The 20,938-nt window shown below is 42.9% G+C and overlaps 1 protein-coding gene across 1 annotated transcript in view; it reads left to right on the forward strand.

Moving 5' to 3' along the window:
• Positions 1-11,960: 11,960 nt before the first annotated feature.
• The window catches only part of LOC126438175 (protein yellow-like), a 146,385-nt gene continuing 137,407 nt past the window's right edge, over positions 11,961-20,938 (forward strand). The window contains exon 1 of the mRNA XM_050090548.1: positions 11,961-12,008. Within this exon, the coding sequence (XP_049946505.1) occupies positions 11,961-12,008 (48 nt within the window). The remainder of the gene's footprint in view (positions 12,009-20,938) is intronic.

Here is a 20,938-nt window from a genome sequence, read left to right on the forward strand (position 1 = left end):
AGGGTTACATTTAATTACATTAACACATTGACAGTCGCATACGAAGTGATGAATGTTTCACCGCGAATCTAAGCCAGACCCACGGCATTAAAACCGATTCAGACGAGCGACTTTCTGGTCGAAATTGACTACTCGAAGTGGTCGTCTTGTGTGCCTGCGTGTAAATCAGCAAGCAACGATGCCGCGATTGTGTCGAGTGTGGAGATCTAAATTTCCGAGTATGCTGCACACTGAGCATGCGCAGAAATAGGGGACTGTGATGGCGTCTGCTAATATGGGAAGTTAACCTACTCTGGCCGAGCTCACTCCTACTACAGGAATGGATGTTGTGTTTTCGTGTCTCATTACTCTTTGTTGTGTTTCTGCTCTGTTTTCATGACGGACTAAAGATTATACAACGTTCTGGTATTTGTACCTGCTAGTGTTCTCTTACAAGAGAGACGAAATATCTGAAAACAAAATTGTATTTGCGTTTTTAGAAAGAGAAAAAGTTACACAATTCGTAAATAAGAATAGATAGACATGTTATAATGAAAATTATGTGAACAGCGAAGAGGTCAGAATTATTTTACGAGAAAAATTATTTTCGGTGCTATTTGGCGCTTAGGAAGGAAACAAGATGCAAAGATGGCTAAGCAATGTCTCCGCAATATCCTTTCTTTCAGGAGTGCTAGTTCTGCAAGGTTCGCAGGAGGGCTTCTATAAAGTTTGGAAGTTAGGAGACGAGATACTGGCAGAAGTAAAGCTGTGAGGACCGAGCGTGAGTCATGCTTCGGTAGCTCAGATAGTAGAGCACTTGCCCGCGAAAGGCAAAGGTCCCGAGTTCGAGACTTTGTCCGGCACACAGTTGTAATCTGCCAGGAAGTTTCATATCAGCGCACACTCCGCTGCAGAGTAATTTCATTCTGGAAACATCCCCCAGGCTGTGGCTAAGCCATGTCTCCGCAATATCCATTCTTACAGGAGTGTTCGTTCTGCAAGGTTCTCTGGAGAGCTCCTGTAAAGTTTGGAAGGTAAGAGACGAGATACTGGCAGAAGTAAAGCTGTGAGGGCCGGGCGTGTGTCGTGCTTCGGTAGCTCAAATGGTTTAGCCGGCACGGTAGCTCAGCGTGTTCGGTCAGAGGGATTGCTGCCCTCTGTAATAAAAAAACTGAGTTAACGGATCAACAACGAACCGAAACGGGTGTCTTTCGACGGCCACCCAGAGCAGATACAACGAACGAAAACGAACAAAAATAAGTTAAAAAAAAAGATGGTAGAGCACTTGCCCGCGAAAGGCGAAGTCCCGAGTTCGAGTCTCGGTCGGGCACACAGTTTTAATCTGCCAGGAAGTTTCAAGATGCAAAAGAATAGCAAAAAGACGCTATTTATTGCGTTGTAGATATCGTTTGCTGTGTTGGCAGATATGTATTTCCTCCAACAAATTAATGTTTACGTTCAGAAATTTTTGGGTGACAGTTTTCGTATTCTTTCAATTCCCAGGGGTGTACAGAATTTATCAGGTGACTTTTGACAAGACCCGCCACTATGAATTCTGTTTTGGTCACTAATAAACTCTATTATCATTGCTTGTTCCCACATTTTGTACATTATTCAGAACTTTTCGTAAAAAGGGTAGTCCCTCATAACCTCACTTTCACCTTTCGGATACCAAACTGCACAGAAAATTGCTCTCACAACACATATAATTTTGCGCTGACGTGTAAACAAAAATGGCCGTTCGTAACAGACGAGTCTCAGTACAGAAATAAAACGCCATGGGCTCCACAGGAGACCCACTTGTTTCGAGCAGCCAGATGAGACAAAAAAGCCTATGGTGTAAAGGGGGCTCTAGGCATGAGGCTCCGCCGTGGTCGCCGGCGGTCGCACGACAGTCAACCTCTTACAGGACAGGCGCACAGCACGGCATAGCCTCCACGTTGGAATCAAACCTTAAGGAAATTGCCCCAGCTCCGCGCACGATCACCCATGCTAACTTTTCTCACTTTTTTCAGACTACCAGAGCTATTTTGTTGGTCATGAGGATCTCGCAGCAACGACTTTATAATCTCGAATATCTTGAAACAATCCGTCTACCCCACAGGTTCCACAACTGTCTCTCTACAGCCTCGAGAGCTGCCGATCAACTGCTTGACTTAGCGAACTCCAAAACTGTCCCACGAAAGGATTTAAGTATACACATCAAAAAAAGCTTTGCATCATTCCGGTTCCCAGAACTACTGAAGATAGACGTTGATTGTGGATATTGTATCACAGACACAGTCCCTTTGACTGTTCACAAATGTCACTAAACCCGCAACAAAGATGTAATCCATGCATGAGCACCACCTATTAGACAGAGGGGGTCCAACAGCCGAGCAGTTCCAGTCATTAGACCAGGAAGGAGGGACACGGCTCCAGTTGTCTGTAGTGCCTGCCTAGACGGTCAATACCACGGTTCGATCTCATCTGTACTGTTACTTTGTTCCAGGATGGGCTCTCAACAAGGGAAGTGTCCAGGCGTCTGACCAGATCAGTGTTTGGACATGGAGGATATACAGAGAGACAGGAATTGTCGATGATATGCCTCGCTCAGGCCGCCAAAAGGATACTACTGCAGTGGATGACCGCTACCTACGGATTATGGTTCGGAGGAACCCTAACAGAAACTAAACCATGTTGAATAATTCTTTTCGTGCAGCCACAGGACGTCGTGTTACGACTCAAACTGTGGGCAATAGGCTGCATGATGCGCGACTTCACTCCCGCCGTCTATGGCGAGGTCCATCTTTGCAACCACGACACCATGCAGAGTGGTACAGATGGGCCCAACAACATGCCAAATGGACCGCTCAGGATTGGGGGCATCACGTTCTCTTCACCGATGATAATCGTATATGCCTTCAACAAGACAATCGTCGGAGAATTGTTTGGAGGAAACCCAGTCAGGCTGAAAGCCTTAGACACACTGTCCAGCGAGTGCAGCAAAGTGGATATTCCCTGCTATTTTGGGGCGGCATTATGTGGGGCCGACGCACGCCGGTGGTTGTCATGGAAGCTGTTGTAAGGGTTGTACGATACGTGAATGCCATCGTCCTACCAATAGTGCAACCATATCGATAGCATATTGGCGACGCATTCGTCTTCATGGACGACAATTGGCGCCCCCATAGTGCACATCTTGTGAATCACTTCTTTCATTATAACGAGTCGGTCGACTAGAGTGGCCAGCCTGTTCTCCAGACATGAACCCTATCGAAAATGCCTGGGATAGATTGAAAAGGTCTGTTTATGGACGACGTGACCCACCAACAACTCTGAGGGATCTACGCCGAATCGCCGTTGAGGAGTGGGAGAATCTTGACCAATAGTGCGTTGATGAACTTGTGGATAGTATACCACAACGAATACAGGCATGCATCAATGCAAGAGGACGTGCTACTGGGTATTAGAGGTACAACATGCAATGTTTGGTTTTCATGAGGAATAAGAGGGCCGGAATTGATGTTTATGTTGATCTCTATTCCAATTTTCTGTACAAGTTCCGGAACCCTCGGAACCCCCGGTAATGGAAAACTTTTTTGATGTGTGTAGAACTTTCAACCAGCCGGTCTCTAAAGCAGAATGTAGAAATTGTAACTGTTCAGTTCCTCCTCCCTGCAACAGAAACTTTGGTCCCTTCTCGAACTTTCCAATGTTTAGTTGGACGGCTGTTAGTATGGGTCAGCCGCGGAATCGAAAAGTCACCCTAGAGTTGGGAGACTGTGTAAATAGTGAAGGATAATTTATCGGTGATGACTAAAGGCTCTGTTATGTGTATGTTATCGAATTTATGGAGAAACGCAACGAATTTATGCATCAACACAATACCTTCACAACATTAAAAATACCTGTAATACGCAATAAACAAAACGTACATCTCACAAGACAGAGTAATGCAATAATCCTCAGATGAAACACGAACACTTTTATTTCAGTGTTTTCAGTGTGTTCTGTGAATCTACAGTACAGCAAGTAACAAATGCAGAACTAGTCCGTTAAAGGTATTCTTCAAAATTTCGATGACCATAATGAAGATAGAAAGTACAGCGACGCACCATCGGCTGCTTTACACGCTCAAGAATTCCAGGAGTTTGGCACGCTACCTTCGTGGTTGCGATTTTCCAAGCAAGTTCGTATGGTTATCAACCGGAGTCTCGTAAACTAGGATCTCTACGTGCCCCCAAAAGAAAAATGCATTGATTTCCGAGCTAGACATGGAATGGGACCAACGTATTGTTGTCCAAACGAAATGGAATTGCAATGTATAGAGCCAACGGAAGGTATCTGTGGACATCCTTTGAAAGTTTGTCGGTGGAGTTCTAGTTCACCCTTCATATTCTGAACTGTAATGATCCCATAACACTCAATTGTGGTGCACCCGAAGCTCGTTTTACATCTGAAGATTTCTCCGTTAAGAACGACATTCTGTATTCTTCTTGCTAGGAACTTTCCTATTGAAGCACAGACCTGGTCTGCTATCGCATACGCTCGTATTTTGTTCATTTGGCGGAACTGTAACGAACGCCTTCTGAAATTCGGTTAACACAGCATCAGTCTGTATCCTGGTATCCACTAAACTCTGTGTCTCGTCGACTAAGAGAGCGTGAGCCGGCCGAAGTGGCCGAGCGGTTCTAGGCGCTACAGTCCGGAACCGCGCGACCGCTACGGTCGCAGGTTCGAATCCTGCCTCGGGCATGGATGTGTGTGCTGTCCTTAGGTTAGTTAGGTTTAAGTAGTTCTAAGTTCTAGGGGACTGATGACCTCAGAAGTTAAGTCCCATAGTGCTCAGAGCCATTTGAACCACTTGAACTAAGAGAACGTGAGGCCCTTAGCGGCAAGGAATGTACAGCTGAAGAAAGTACAAATGGATGCAGGTTGCGGTAGTTATTCAGAGATGACGAGGTTTGCTCAGGTACAGCAGTGCAGAGGGCTGCAGCAGACCAGTCTTCGAACTGAAGACCAAAACAGCAACAATGTACATCGACCACAACGGTGACGGTAATCTTTCACTTTATATACGTGAGTAATATAATCTCTCCATAATGCGAACATTTTCCGGTCAAGGATTCTCTCTCTCTCTCTCTCTCTCTCTCTCTCTCTCTCTCTCTCTCTCTTTGTGTGTGTGTGTGTGTGTGTGTGTGTGTGTGTGTGTGTGTGTGTATGTGTGTGTGTGTGTGTGTATAATGATTTTCACTAAGAGACGAAAACCTAAAATCTGAAAATTACTCCATTTCTTTAGAGTGTTATTGAAGAGAAGACATAGCGCTAAATTGTTCTGCTGTGGTGCTGATATTCCTTGTTGTCCACTCTTCCGTAAAAGGCAAAGAAATTAAAGGTGATTTCTGTGCATGTAGCAGTGCGTCTTGTGTCATTTATTTAAGCTAATAATGAATGCAATTACATTATACAGGGTGGTCGGAAATTACCGTTACAGACTTCTAGGACTTGTAGAGGGGAGTGAGTACGTCGTATTTTGAATAGGAACCCATGTCCGGAAACGTCATCCACGAGACTACAGAGCGTCAAAGTTATAGGCGCGGACGTCTGTAAGTGTACGTATACAAGGGGTGATTCCGTGATGATGTTGCAGACTTCCTAGGATGATGGAGAACGATAAATGTATTAATCTGAAGTAAGGATCCCTGTACCGGAAACGAACGAGTCGAAAGTCATAAACGACAGCCGTTCTGATACCTCTGACAGTTGAATACATGTACCGGTTCTTGTGTTGCGAAGAGTGTCGGGCTGGTAACTTTCAGCGGTGGTAGTATGTACAAAAACAAGAAAAAGTGTCCAATAAACGTGGGATCTAAAGTGCGTACCTTAATAGCCCGAACACTTGCTCAGTAGAGGATATGTGTTTCACATTAGCGAAGATGAACCAATGGTCATAGCTCCTCAGGTATGCTGAGGAGCTAATGAAAAATGAAGAAAGGAAAAAGTTTATCGCTTATTACTTTTCCTCTTTTCCTGCAGTAAAATACCGCATGAGGCATTTGAGGTTATAATTAGTTATTTTTTTCTACTAACTATATTCGCGACATATTTTGCAGACAGTATACACATACAGTACTGAATGTAGATGCAAATTATATCACTGTACGACACGTAGGTCAGGAAACATGAAGTCATAAACTGCCGCATCAAGCATGACGTTTAAATTTATTACTTCTTTACTACTAACTCTGTTCTCAAAAAATTTCGTAGACATTATCCATATATGTCACTGAATGTACCTACAATATTATATCATTGTGTGACAGATCGTTCAGGAGATATGACGTCATAAACATGAAGCACGAGGACAGACGCTGCGAGGTATGAGCGAGGACGCACAGCTGCTGACAAATGCCGGGTTACTTGTGATATTCGAATTATTCATATTTTGCAAATTTATAATATTACTCGAAAATACAGCTCTTCGGTTGCACAGGTAAAAAATTTTCAACTTTACCTAGGTTTCAACTACTCTAAGGCAGCCTTCATCAGAAGTAAAAAATTTTTGCATTACCTATAACAGAGTTTTGGAATAATATAAAAATTATTAAATTAAACATACGTAATAAAATTACATCATAGCTGACTGCTACGGTACAGTAGACAAAGAAAGCATACTTACATAGAGTAAATAGTTATGAAATGGTTTAGAGCAACAGTGCTCACGTTAAAGATAAAAATATATTTGTACATTATAAAATTTTCCTAGGAATGCACAACTTGATTAAGACGCGCCGCTAAGGTTCGCGTGTGCGGCCGGCACTGTAAGCAGCATCAGACTGAGAGGCGCGCGCGCCGTCGATGTTAGCAAGTCGCCACCTTGTGTCGCGCCATATAGTATTGAATGTTTGTAATTTACAGTGACAACAGCTGTCAGAAGCATTGGAACAGGAGTGCACGTAATGTGCTGATTACATTATGTCAGATAGTATGTAACAGATTGAAAGTTGAACAAAATATTATACTGTAAAACAGGGAGAGAGAGAACAATATTTAAGGCTACAGTACGGGAAGCATAATAGCAATATTCCGCGTTAAGTGATTTTAAGCAAGGGCTTTACACCATCAAAGAAATTTTTATCACGTAATTGTAATTTCTCATTGAGGATTAAATGGTCGTTACGGGAAAAATGTTTGAAAATTTCCAACTGTTCAAGAATATCAAGACTGAAGCCTTTCTTTTCCGTATGTAAGATACTAATATCATGAACATCTTTAGGTTTGTGTCCTGTGATAAGAAGGTGGTCAGCGAATGACGAATTATGTACGTTCGTACCTTTTTTCCCTAATAGATGCTCTCTATATCTAATCGAAAAAGCTCGTCCAGTCTGTCCTATATAATAAGCTGAGCAAGTGTCACAGGTGATTTTATAAACTCCTGAGTTTTGCAGAGGCGACCGTCTTGGTTTTAAATTATGGATAAGAATATTTTTGAGAGAGTTGTTGGTAGAGAAAACTATGTTGCAGCCATATTTATTTTTAAGGAGACGTTGCAATCTGTAGGTTATTGGCCCTACATACGGTAAAGAGAAGTATTTCTTCAAATCGCTAGGCTCGTCAATAGTGGTCCCAAGCGTGGTAATTCTGTTATTGGTTTTCTATCTGAAGACATCATCTACTATATTTGGTTCGTAACCATTATTAACTGCAATGGTTTTAATTAGATTCAATTCGGTTTTTAAATTTTCAGAGGACAAAGGGGTAGAGATTGCTCTATGAACAGCAGAGTGAAAACATGCTTTTTTGTGAGATCGTGGGTGTGTGGAACAGGCTGGCACAATTTGGTCAGAAAAAGAATCTTTACGAAAAATATTGAAAGAGATTTTGTGATTCACTATTTTCAAAGTTAAGTCTAAATAATTTAACTGACGGGAGCTGTTTTCAAGTTCACATGTGAAGGTGATTTTTTCATGTAGTTTGTTAAAGATCTCGAACAGGTGGTTAATGCCATCGTTGGTTCCGTTATAGACGTACCTAGAATATGAAACAATTCCTAAGGTGGTAATGGAAAATTTTTTGAAAAATGTCTCTTCTAGAGAGTTGATAAAAATGTCTGCTAGGATTACCCATAGCAAGACCATCAGGTTGTTGGTACAGCTGTCCATTGAATTCGAAATAATTGTACTGTGTTACGATCGTAAAAATTTCGTCTACGGTTGCTGCATTATCGACCATGTTCAAAATTGTAATATTTTGCAAAAGTATTTCATTAAATAGCGTCTACCATTGTGATTGTTATTTACTTTTATTAATCTATTTGGATTTCTTCTGTTTCATGAAAGTTGAACAGTGAGATAAAGTGTGGATATTGAAGACGGATGTCTGGAAAGAAGTTAATTCACTAGAAGGAAAGAATTCCAGCGAAGGATGCGCGGAGAAAGCGCAACCACAACCGTCTCTTGGTGCACGGCAGTCTATATTAGCAATAAGCCTAGTTTCAATATTTTGCAACAAAACTGTGTGCTTGCACAGTTTTTTAATTTGCAAATTCAATGGTGAAAACGGAAACCCCGGCGTCAGGCCTCGAAGACCGTGCGTTAGTCGACCGGTCACCCTGTCGTCCTCAGTCATTCATCATCGGATGCGGTATGGAGGGGTTTGACGTCAACACAACGAACTCCCGGCCGTTGTCACCGCTCCGAATTTGGAACCGCTACCTTTCAATCAGGCAGCTTCTCAGTTGGCATCACGGGGCTGAGTGCATCCCTGTCGAATCCTCCCGCCGAGGAAAAATCCCTGGTAACACCGGGAATCGAACACGGGTCGAATCCTCTTTGATGATGACAGTTAAGTCACTGTTGATCCATTGTGGACATGCAATCAGGTCTTCGAAGGAAGTCGAAGGAAGCGCTTGGGATACGATTTAGAATTCACGGTATCCAGGAACGTATGGCTCAGTGTGTCAATTTGGTTTATTTTTGACAAATGAATGTGCAGCCTGAAGATGGTATAATGGAATGCCGAAACTGCTAGTAAAAATAAATAAAATAACATCACGAATGCACGCCTGTTGGCGAATTTCAATGCTAAATACAGTCAGTTAAAGTCTAATTGTGGCCTTGTAAGCTGAAAATCGACTAATGAAGTGAAATAATACTACAGAATACTCACATTTTTTGCATCGTAGTTCGCCGCCAAGCATTTATAGTACACACCTCCCTATTACGACCAGTTCCAGTCTACAGATCATCGTCAGGTGTCACAAGATATTCAAAACAGCTAACATGGCGTATTAAGCATGTGGTGTCAATAAACGTAAAACACATGAGTCATTGTTGTCAAGTAGTAAAATATAAAAATTAAATGTTATGAAATGTAACAAACAAACAAAATTATTATAAGCAGTGAAACAGTGAAGTATTTATTAATTGCTCTTAGCAGCGAACTATGATGTATTTTTAAATATTTCGAGCTGTTGCTCACGAAGTTAAAAACTGCTGTATATTATGTTCATTTATAGTTATGAAGTTAATAGTCAGCGAAATTTTTGCTGCGGGGTTCGCATTAGGGCATTGAAGTTAATGAATGATGCGAGTTGAAAGTCTGTACCAGACGGGGACTCAAACCCGGGTGCTCCACCTGTCTAGAACGTTGCCTTAACCCCCTTAGTCATATCAACACTGACTGAACTGTCAGTAGTCTACATGCCAGTTACCCGTTTTTTTTTTGTTTTTTTTTTTCAAGGAGTTGCCAAAATATGGTCATTTTGCACTCCATGTTTTGTCATTGTTATATCTAGTTACGAATGTGTCTTCTATGAGAAATATGCCTTTTTAACCCAACAGTTGTTATAATTTTTCTTCCGGTTGATGATAGCTGATATAACCGTAAGGTCTCAAGAATAAGTGTAAAATTAAATAATTTATGAAAATAAATGGCTTCTATAAAATTTGTCATAGTGGACGCAGACAGATGCGATACACAAATTCCGAACCAAGAGAGAAGGAGTGGCTACAGGAAGGGCATCCGGCCACCATCTATCACTGTCATTGCCGAATACAAAAAATAACATGCCCCGTGAAGGTACTGGCTTGTTGTTGTGGTTCAGTCCAGAAACTGGTTTGATGAAGCTCTCCATGCTACTCTATCCTGTGCAAGCTTCTTCATCTCTGAATAACTACTGCAACCTACATCCTTCTGAATCTGTTTAGTGTATTCATGCTTTCATCTCCCTCTACGATTTTTACTCTCCGTGCTTTGCTCCAATGCTAAACTGATGATCCCTTGATGCCTAGGAACGTGTCCTACCAACCGATCCCTTCTTCTTGTCAGGTTGTGCCAAAAAATCCTCTTCTCCCCAATTCTATTCAGTACCTCCTCATTAGTTACGTGTTATACTCATCTAATCTTCAGCATTCTTCTATAGCATTACATTGCGAAAGCTTCTATTCTCTTCTTGTCTAAACTATCTATCGTCCATGTTTCACTTCCATACATGGCTACACTCCATACAAATACTTTCGGAAACGACTTCCTGACACTTAAATCTATACTCGATGTTAACAAATTTCTCTTCTTCAGAAACGCTTTCCTTGCCATTATATCCTCTCTACTTCGTCCATCATCAGTTATTTTGCTCCCCAAGTAGCAAAACTCATCTATTACTTTAAGTGTCTCGTATCCAAATCTAATTCCCTTGGCATCACCTGATTTAATTCGACTACATTTCATTATCCTATTTGTGCTTTTGTTGATGTTCATCTTATAGCCTCCTTTCAAGACACTGTCCCTTCCGTTCAACTGCTCCTCCAGGTCCTTGGTTGTCTGTGACAGAATTACAATGTCGTCGGCGAAACTCAAAGTTTTTATTTTTTCTCCCTGGATTTTAATTCCTACTCCAAATTTTTCTTTTGTATCCTTTACTGGTTACTCAACATACATATTGAATAACATCGGAGGTACGCAACAGGACTGTCTCACTCCCTTCCCCACCACTGCTTTCCCTTTCATGTCCCTCGCCTCTTATAACTGCTATCTGGTTTCTGTACGAATTGTAAATAGCCTTTCGCTCCCTGTATTTCACCCGTGCCACCTTCAGAATTTGAAAAATATGGCTCTGAGCACTATAGGACTTAACATCTGAGGTCATAAGTCCCCTAGTCTTAGTACTATTTAAATCTAACAAACCTAAGAACATCACACACATCCATGCCTGAGGCAGGATTCGAACCTGCGACCGTAGCAGCAGCGCGATTCCGGATTGAAGCGCCTAGAACTGCACGGACACATTGGCCAGCTTAGAATTTGATTTGAAAGAGAGTATTCCAGTCAACACTGTAAAAAGCTTTCTCAAAGTCTACAAACGCTAGAAACGTAGGTTTGCCTTTCCTTAACTGTCTTGTAAGATAATTCGTAGATTCAGTATTGCCTCACGTGTTCCAACATTACTACTAAATTCGAACCGATCTTCCCCAAGGTCGACTTCTACCACTTTTTCCATTCGTCTGTACTAGTTAAGGCTATGAAAAAATGAAGACTGTGTGACGTAATTCGTACTCGACTGCGATCAGCTGATTTTAGCGATCCAGTGAAATTGTTATATAAGACGTGCACAGAGTTTCTTGAGCGAAACTGTTCTACCGAGAAGCGACTGAAGATTCAGTTAAGATGGTTAAGCATTATCGCAGTTAATTGCAAAATGTTTTGATTCTTACAACATTGGCTTGAAGTGGGTTATCATCCGAAGCCCCAATAAAAGAAGTAAATAAACAAAACAAGCGTCGTGCTGTTTTGACGCTGTATGCGCCGCAGGCGCGCCGCTACCACTTTGACACCGCGCGGCACCACAGTAGTCGCCGAAACTGACCAGAGATGCCGCCGCCAGCTGGGATTTCCGCCAATGAGGGAGCCGGACGGGTCGGCGACCCAGCAGTAGCTGCAGCGGTGTAGAGGCGCCGGCAGCAGCAGTAGCAGCACCAGCGGCAGCAGCAGCAGCAGCAGGCATGTCCTCCGTCCACGACTACAACAGGGCCGAGGTCCCCGGCAGATCGGTAAGTCCACTGTTCCAGCACACACGCCGATGGCTCCTGCTGTTCCACACACCACGGCGTGTATCTCTTTCCGATAGTTAACCGACGTTCAATTTGAGTTTTAATATCCACTGTAGTGATTCTCAATCTTTGTACGACCGTTACCCTTCAACGAAAACAGATGGAGGCTAACACCCCAAACAAAGTTCAGCACCTACCTAAACTTTAGATTAATAGCAACAAAAGTTGACACTCATATTTTGAAAATGACTTACGATGCTTAATAACTACCGCGAAAGGCGAAGGTACCGAGTTCGAGTGTCTGACAGGCACACAGTTTTAATCTGCTAGGCAGTTTCATATCAGCGCACACTCCGCTGCAGAGTGAAAATTTCATTCTGGAATGATGCATAATGTTTTGTTAATATTTGAGGAAATAAAGCTACGATGTTTTTATAGATTTTTTATGGTAGCTGAAAATTGGAGAGTCAGGCAGTCAGTTCTGCTTACAGGGATTGGCTTTTAAGTTTTAATTACAGATCCATATCAGTGACGGCGATTTGCGGTAGGAATTTGGGACATTTATTGTGTCCGAAGATTTACTGCCAAGTGGTCAGTACGCATTGCGAAAATATCGTTCTTATGAAACGCAACTGTCTCTTTATTCAAATGAAATAATGAGTTCTATCAACAGGCGATCTCAAGCAGACAATCTCAGATTTATTCCGTATTCCTAAATTTTTAGAAGGCTTTTGGCGCAATTCTTCACAAGCGAATTGTAATCAAATTGCGTGTCTATAGAGCATCGTCTCAGTTATGCAATTGGATTCATGGTTTCCTGTCACAAAGGTGACCATTCGTAGTAACTGACAGGAAGACATTGAGCTAAACGGAAGTGATATTTGGCGTCCTCCAAGGAAATATTATAGGCCCTCTGCTGTTTCAAAATGAATATACGCGTTTTAAGGCTTTGAAGGACACATTGCATTCACCTTACAATTATAAATAATACACCAAATGAAAGAGGAACACAAACAGATTTTCTTACAGTTCAAATGGCTCTGAGCACTATGCGACTTAACTTCTGAGGTTATCAGTCGCCTAGAACTTAGAACTAATTAAACCTAACTAACCTAAGGACATCACACACATCCAAGCCCAAGGCAGGATTCGAACCTGCGACCATAGCGGTCGCTCGGCTCCAGACTGTAGCGCCCAGAAACGCACGGCCACTCCGGCCGGCTTTCTTACAGTTATTGAGTGTGAACACCGATCACACATCGAGTCGAAAGGCGAGTTGTTCCGAGACCTTAGTCAATGTGGCAGGAGTAACTGTTGCAGTAACACTGTTTCTTCCGTGGGGTACATCAGCTGGTATCGGAGGCACATACACATGTTCGCGTCAGATCGTCTGTGAACGTCGAGGTCATGCATAAAATGCTGTGTCAACCGGTGCCTTGCACCCAATTCACCGGTCGGATGCAACATGGTTTGAACAGTCGCGTACTGAGTTATACCAGTGAGGTGGCCCACCATCTTACTCCCAAATAAAGATGTGTTGTTCAGCTTCTTCCCATTGAGGCACGGACCAGAGCTGTAGCACATCACGGTAAGAAAGTCAGTTACAGCCGATTCACCGAGAAAGAAAGGCCCATAAACTTTCCGCAGGGATATTTCTTGGGGCTAAGCGTGAAAGATTCGCACTCGTTCAACACGTTTTTCAGTCACTCTTTGTCATTCCATACTCTTCCCATTGCGCACAGTAATACAAACAAAACTGTTTGAGTTCATCTTTCATTTGGGGTATTATTTACAATTGTACGTTGAACGTAATAAATGTTCGTTTTGAAACACCCTGTATATAAACGATTTAGGACACAGCCTGAGCATTCCTCTTAGATTGTTTGCGAATGATGCTGCCATTTGCTGTCAAGCAAAGTCATCAGAAGAAAACAACCAATTGCAAAATGATATAAACGGGATATTTGTATAGTGCCAAAAGGGAAATCTACTCTAAATAATGAGAAGTGTCAGGTCATCAACATGACTATTAAAAGGAAAAGAGTTAAATTTCGGTTACACGACGATTCGCACCAATCTAAAGGCTGTGGTCGTTCCACCTTAAGTTGCTCGAACTGTATTCCCTAGGTATTTAGTTGAACTCAACTAAATACCTAGGGAATACAGTTCGAGCAACTTAAGGTGGAACGACCACATAGATTGTGGGGAAAAAAACCGACAGCTGTGCTACGGTAGCGGGTCTAGTAAAGAGACAGCCTAGACTACACTTGTCACAATTGCTGCGCGGCATGCGATCCGTATCATATAGGACTGACGCAGGATATAGAAAAAGTTCAAAGGAGGACAGCTCGTTTCGTATCATAACTAATTAAGGGAAAGAGTGTCATGGATATCAAACGCAACTTGGGACGGTAATAATTAAAAGAAAGGCGTTTTCCGTAGTTGTGAGATCGTTTCAGGAAATTTCAATCTCCCACTTTTTCCTCCGAATGCTAAAATATTTTGTAGACGCCCACCTACATAGGCAGAAATTATCATCGTCATAAAAGAAGACAAATCATAGCTCACATGGAAAAATTTAAGCATTAATTTTTCCGGCACGCTGTTCGAGAGTGGAACGGTAGACAAATAGCCTGATGGTTGTTCTATGGACAATCTGACAAGCAAGTAATTGCATTGAAATATGACCATCATTTTAGAACTTGTCGTTTCTTATTCTTAAACGAACAGTAGCTCAGAAATTGGCATAGCAGCGTGTTTACAGCGAGCTTTTCAGAAATTCGTTGCATTATGGAGTGTTAGTTAATAGATGCAGTTGAAAATGGGTCGTCCGAAATTAACGTTGCCGAATCAAGCACCACATTTAAAATACAGCTCGATGGAATTATGTTTTTCCCCAAATTTATCGAGAGTGTAATGTCCACACAGAAGGAAATGGCCAAAAGAAAATATAAAGAAACGGATGTGAAAAAATGGAAATTGCATGTGAAAATTTTTTACCATGATCTTTTATGATTTTCGCAAATGCCTGATCAAAAACAATGGCCTAGAATCGTCTAATTCACCATTTGGCAACCGACCAGCTTTAGAAAAGCCAGTTTACAAATGGTGTTCAGAATTTCATTTTAGTCGAGCTTCCGTTATCGTCGAATTTCGTGAGTGTCGACCAAAATCGGTTGTTATTCCCGAAAGACACCATAGCTGTGCCCAACGTGATTCAACAGGTTTTGCATGTGACCTCCTGTGAGAAAGAGCTATCCTTAGCTATATTAGAGACTACAGTACATTCAATTTTGCATGTGCATGTAACTAAGAAAAGCTTCTGCTCGACAACAATTTCCTTGCAACGAGTCATCGATGAAATCACGAAAAACAACAAATGGTTCAAATGGCTCTGAGCACTGTGGGACTTAACATTTGAGGTCATCAGTCCCCTAGAACAGAACTACGTAAACCTAACTAACCTAAGGACATCACACACATCTATGCCCGAGGCAGGATTCGAAACTGCGACCGTAGCGGTTGCGCGGTTCCAGAATGAAGCGCCTAGAACCGTTCGGCCACACTTGCCGGCCCGAAAAACAACAGAAAACGTCGCATCACTTATTATCATAACAAGGCCAGCTGTCACACAGCAAGTCAAACGATGGGTTACTTCGCAGAGAAAAAGCAGCTGGTTAACGTCTTATTTATACATTCCCCCGATTTGTCGACTAATGACATCTGTTTGCTCCCGTATATCAAACAAAATGCGCGTGGACAACAATTTTAATCACTTCATGAAGCTGTCGAATGTTTTTAAGGCCATGTTTTTGAGGTACCAGCATCAAAGTGGAAAAAAACCTGTTATGCGATGGTTGTCCAGAAAGTAATTTCCGATCGGGCGTGAAATGGAAACCACAGGGAAAATCCGGTAAAGCTTTGCACGGATGTGTTGGGCAGTGTCTCTAGTATGCCCGTCGATCGTGTCGCGTCGCTCTTTTCAGTTCTGAGTGAACAGTGAGCACGTAAAGATGAGTAGGGAATTGCGTCTCCCGCCAAGTATGAGGGCCTGGTTGGAGATTTCGCCTGTGTCACGCACAACTATCAAGCAGATCCTTCATTCCAATTCTCGGCCGGACACTGCAGTGGCAATGAAGACGCTCCTGCAGCGTTTCCGATGAGAAGTGTTTGATCACCCACAACACAGTCCGCAATTGGCTCCCCTTGAGTCTCATCTCCGCTCACAAGAACCGCTGGCTATGAAGACAAAATTTTTCCACAGACAACGAGCTGCAGACCAGTGCAGATAACTGGCCGAAAGCAAAGGCGGCTGCTTCCTATGACGAGGATATTGGAAAGTTGATACAACACCATCACAACACTCGATGTTGGAGCGGCGACTATGTAGAGAAATAGGTGGAAGGTGTGCCTAACTGTTGCAAATAAAAAGTTCCTGGTTTTCACTATGGTTTCCATTTCGCGACCAGTCGGAACTTACTTTCTGGCAACCCTCGTATATTACTAAACGGCCAACCCGGGGCTCTGTCCCAGTTGCAGAATGCCTATCTGACGGCTTCTTTGGGCAACGCAAATTTGATTTTCAGTAGGTCATACAGTTATTCTCCGGATTTTAAAAACTGAAAATGCTATCGTAACAGCTCACTGCGATCTCAGAGGCTTAACAATAAGTCAGGTATGGGTACTGCACTTACAGACATTGTGTCTTGAGGCAGATTAACTCACAGCATGCAAATTACCCAGAGTACATCCAACCAATATTTGAGAATGAGAGATCCTAGCGACACCCAGCAAACTTTACTCAAAATTTAAAATTTTTAAGAAGCTTTTATGCTTGACACCACCCCACAAAATGATGACACCGAACATATTTATCTCTTAGGCACATTTTCGTTCTTCATGCAGTAAAAATGCAGCACTAAGCAGGACGTTTCAATTTATAAATTTTTAGTGCTAACTCTATTCACAAAACATTTTGCAAACAGTATCCACATATGTCACTGTACGACACATAGTTTTGGAGATATGACGTTTTATACAGGGGATTTTGAATCTATAAACAATCGGGGTGGGAGTTAACTGGTGTTTCCAGAATTTGTTTAAAACTATGTAAGACTGTGCAGTTTTTTAAAGACAAACATTCTGAGAAATTATGCAAGGGTTTGTTTCAGAAACATTTTTCTTTCATTGTTGTTGTAGAAAGTTAAGAAATGGTCCTGATATTTCTAGCGGTCTTCTATACAGAGTGTTTCAAAATCCTTTCATCAAACCTTTAGGGGTGCAGAACACGTCACAGGAAATAGCTTTTTTGGAGACAAAATGTTCGCTGGTACTTCCCGGCGACGCCAGGCATCCTTTGGGATTAGTTATGCCCCTGAGAGGCAGCAGGGTAGGCACTCTGCGGCGTATGCCTGCAGTGTGATTTGCCTATAATTTAGTAATTTTTTCACATGAAAGGCGGTAGGCCGAGCCAATTAAAGTTCTTGGTTCGCTTCTAAAATATCTTCCTAGTCTTTGAGGCATTCACTCTCAAGGTTTTCCTGATGAAAATCACTGTCAGTTCTCAGGGATGGGAAGTATGGAGCACACCTAATTAGTAGACCCTGATAGTTCTGAAAAAGCTGCTCATCCCTTAACGGGCATATGATTAGTGAAACTGAACAGTTCAAATTTCTAGGTGTTCAGATAGATAGTAAGCTGTCGTGGAAAGCTCACGTTCAGGATCTTATTCAAAAACTTAATACTGCCATTTTTACTATTCGAACGGTATCAGAAGTGAGTGATTGTTCGACACGAAAATTAGTCTACTTTGCTTATTTTCATTCGCTTATGTTGTATGGTATTATATTTTGGGGTAACTCTTCCCATTCTAAAAGGATATTTTTGGCTCAGAAACGGGCGATTCGGGCAATAAGTGGTGTAAGATCACGTACCTCTTGTCGACCTCTGTTCACGAGTCTGCGTATTTTGACATTGGCCTCTCAATATATATATTCCTCATTGTCATTTCTTGTTACCAATATTAACTTATTCCCAAGAATAAGCAGCTTTCACTCAGTTAATATTCGGCACAAATCAAACTTGCATTTGGATCGGTCTTCCTTAACTCTTGTGTAAAACGGTGTTCAGAATACTGCTGCATCCATTTTCAATAAGCTACCACTAGAATTCAAAAATCTTAGCTGTAATCCACGCGTTTTCAAATCGAAACTGAAGAGTTTCCTTATGGGTTACTCCTTCTAGTCTGTCGAGGAGTTCCTTGAAAAATTAAGCTGATTCTTATTGTATTGTTGATTGCGTTTACTTAAACTTATGGACTGAAATTTTTCAGGTTCATGAACATTTATTTTTATCTGTTATTACTTTTATGTTGTAATTTCATGTTCTGACACGTTCCATGACCTTGGAGATCTGCTCCTCAATTTGGCCCTTCTGAACTTGACGTGTAAATAAAAATAAAATAATATAACAAATACGTGACGCCTAGTGTCCGTGGGAAGCGACTGTGAACATTTCGTCTCTAACATAAGCTGTTCCCCATGATGTGGTCTACCGCCACTAGACGTTAGACGCAAAGACTTTGAATCACTCTGTGTGTTCTGTTCGGTTTCAGCCTATGCACGTCATAGGCTTTGCTCCAGATTCAATCGCTTGTGGCATTTCTTTTCGTTGCTACCATAGCCAAATGTCCGCTTAATCATCCGTAAGTTTTGACACAGTATTCTTAAGGCTTTTTACAACAGCACTGTATAATACGTTCTGTTTCAGCAAAACATGTTTTCACTTTATTATGATTTTGAAGTCCAAGAAATTTTTCTATGGCTCTCATTTTACTATGTGAAAATATTATTTTATTCAATGAAAATAGTCTTCGATCCAATCAGGAAAATTGTCGCTAATTAATGTATTTCTGGCGACGTCGTGACATATTTTACACTCCTGGAAATTGAAATAAGAACACCGTGAATTCATTGTCCCAGGAAGGGGAAACTTTATTGACACATTCCTGGGGTCAGATACATCACATGATCACACTGACAGAACCACAGGCACATAGACACAGGCAACAGAGCATGCACAATGTCGGCACTAGTACAGTGTATATCCACCTTTCGCAGCAATGCAGGCTGCTATTCTCCCATGGAGACGACCGTAGAGATGCTGGATGTAGTCCTGTGGAACGGCTTGCCATGCCATTTCCACCTGGCGCCTCAGTTGGACCAGCGTTCGTGCTAGACGTGCAGACCGCGTGAGACGACGCTTCATCCAGTCCCAAACATGCTCCATGGGGGACAGATCCGGAGATCTTGCTGGCCAGGGTAGTTGACTTACACCTTCTAGAGCACGTTGGGTGGCACGGGATACATGCGGACGTGCATTGTCCTGTTGGAACAGCAAGTTCCTTTGCCGGTCTAGGAATGGTAGAACGATGGGTTCGATGACGGTTTGGATGTACCGTGCACTATTCAGTGTCCCCTCGACGATCACCAGTGGTGTACGGCCAGTGTAGGAGATCGCTCCCCACACCATGATGCCGGGTGTTGGCCCTGTGTGCCTCGGTCGTATGCAGTCCTGATTGTGGCGCTCACCTGCACGGCGCTAAACACGCATACGACCATCATTGGCACCAAGGCAGAAGCGACTCTCATCGCTGAAGACGACACGTCTCCATTCGTCCCTCCATTCACGCCTGTCGCGACACCACTGGAGGCGGGCTGCACGATGTTGAGGCGTGGGCGGAAGACGGCCTAACGGTGTGCGGGACCGTAGCCCAGCTTCATGGAGACGGTTGCGAATGGTCCTCGCCGATACCCCAGGAGCAACAGTGTCCCTAATTTGCTGGGAAGTGGCGGTGCGGTCCCCTACGGCACTGTGTAGGATCCTACGGTCTTGGCGTGCATCCGTGCGTCGCTGCGGTCCGGTCCCAGGTCGACGGGCACGTGCACCTTCCGCCGACCACTGGCGACAACATCGATGTACTGTGGAGACCTCACGCCCCACGTGTTGAGCAATTCGGCGGTACGTCCACCCGGCCTCCCGCATGCCCACTATACGCCCTCGCTCAAAGTTCGTCAACTGCACATACGGTTCACGTCCACGCTGTCGCGACATGCTACCAGTGTTAAAGACTGCGATGGAGCTCTTTATGCCACGGCAAACTGGCTGACACTGACGGCGGCGGTGCACAAATGCTGCGCAGCTAGCGCCATTCGACGGCCAACACCGCGGTTCCTGGTGTGTCCGCTGTGCCGTGCGTGTGATCATTGCTTGTACAGCCCTCTCGCAGTGTCCGGAGCAAGTATGGTGGGTCTGACACACCGGTGTCAATGTGTTCTTTTTTCCATTTCCAGGAGTGTATCTCTCAATGAACGTTTTCAGTTGCTTCCGTAGAACAAATTTTTCAGTTCTGGGAACAATGAAACAGCCTACACTTCAGCCCTGTGTTAGCAAAGCTCTAATTTGAGAAGAAGACTGCCAATCTTATTTTCCACCGTCATAATATTCATCCTGGTTCTTTAGACATCTGTTTGTTTCTCCGAATATCCACAAGGTATCTATTATTTTGGCTCTGTCAATAAGTGCACAACTGATTGCTGAAACAATGAGTGTCAGAGGCAGTATCTCGGCGAACTGCTGGACACGACTCAGTTGCGGTTGCGGTTATGTTCGGGTTGTGATAGTTTGTGATAACGCGCGAGTAGCAAATAACTTAGCCCATACAGTCGTTTCGTAAACTGTAGCTTCCGTTGCACTTTGCCATGTGGTAAAGCTCGTATCCGAAAATTTTTTCACTTAGTGACGTGGCCTTGGAACACCTGAGAGCTTGTACGATACAGTTTGACGACAGGTGCCGCATGGATAACAATGATAATTGAGAAAAATGCCTGAAGGCACTGCTAGTCAAAACTTTTACGTATACAAGTCTACAG

The sequence above is a fragment of the Schistocerca serialis genome, unplaced genomic scaffold (assembly GCF_023864345.2).
Source record: "Schistocerca serialis cubense isolate TAMUIC-IGC-003099 unplaced genomic scaffold, iqSchSeri2.2 HiC_scaffold_1261, whole genome shotgun sequence".
Lineage (NCBI taxonomy): Eukaryota > Metazoa > Arthropoda > Insecta > Orthoptera > Acrididae > Schistocerca > Schistocerca serialis.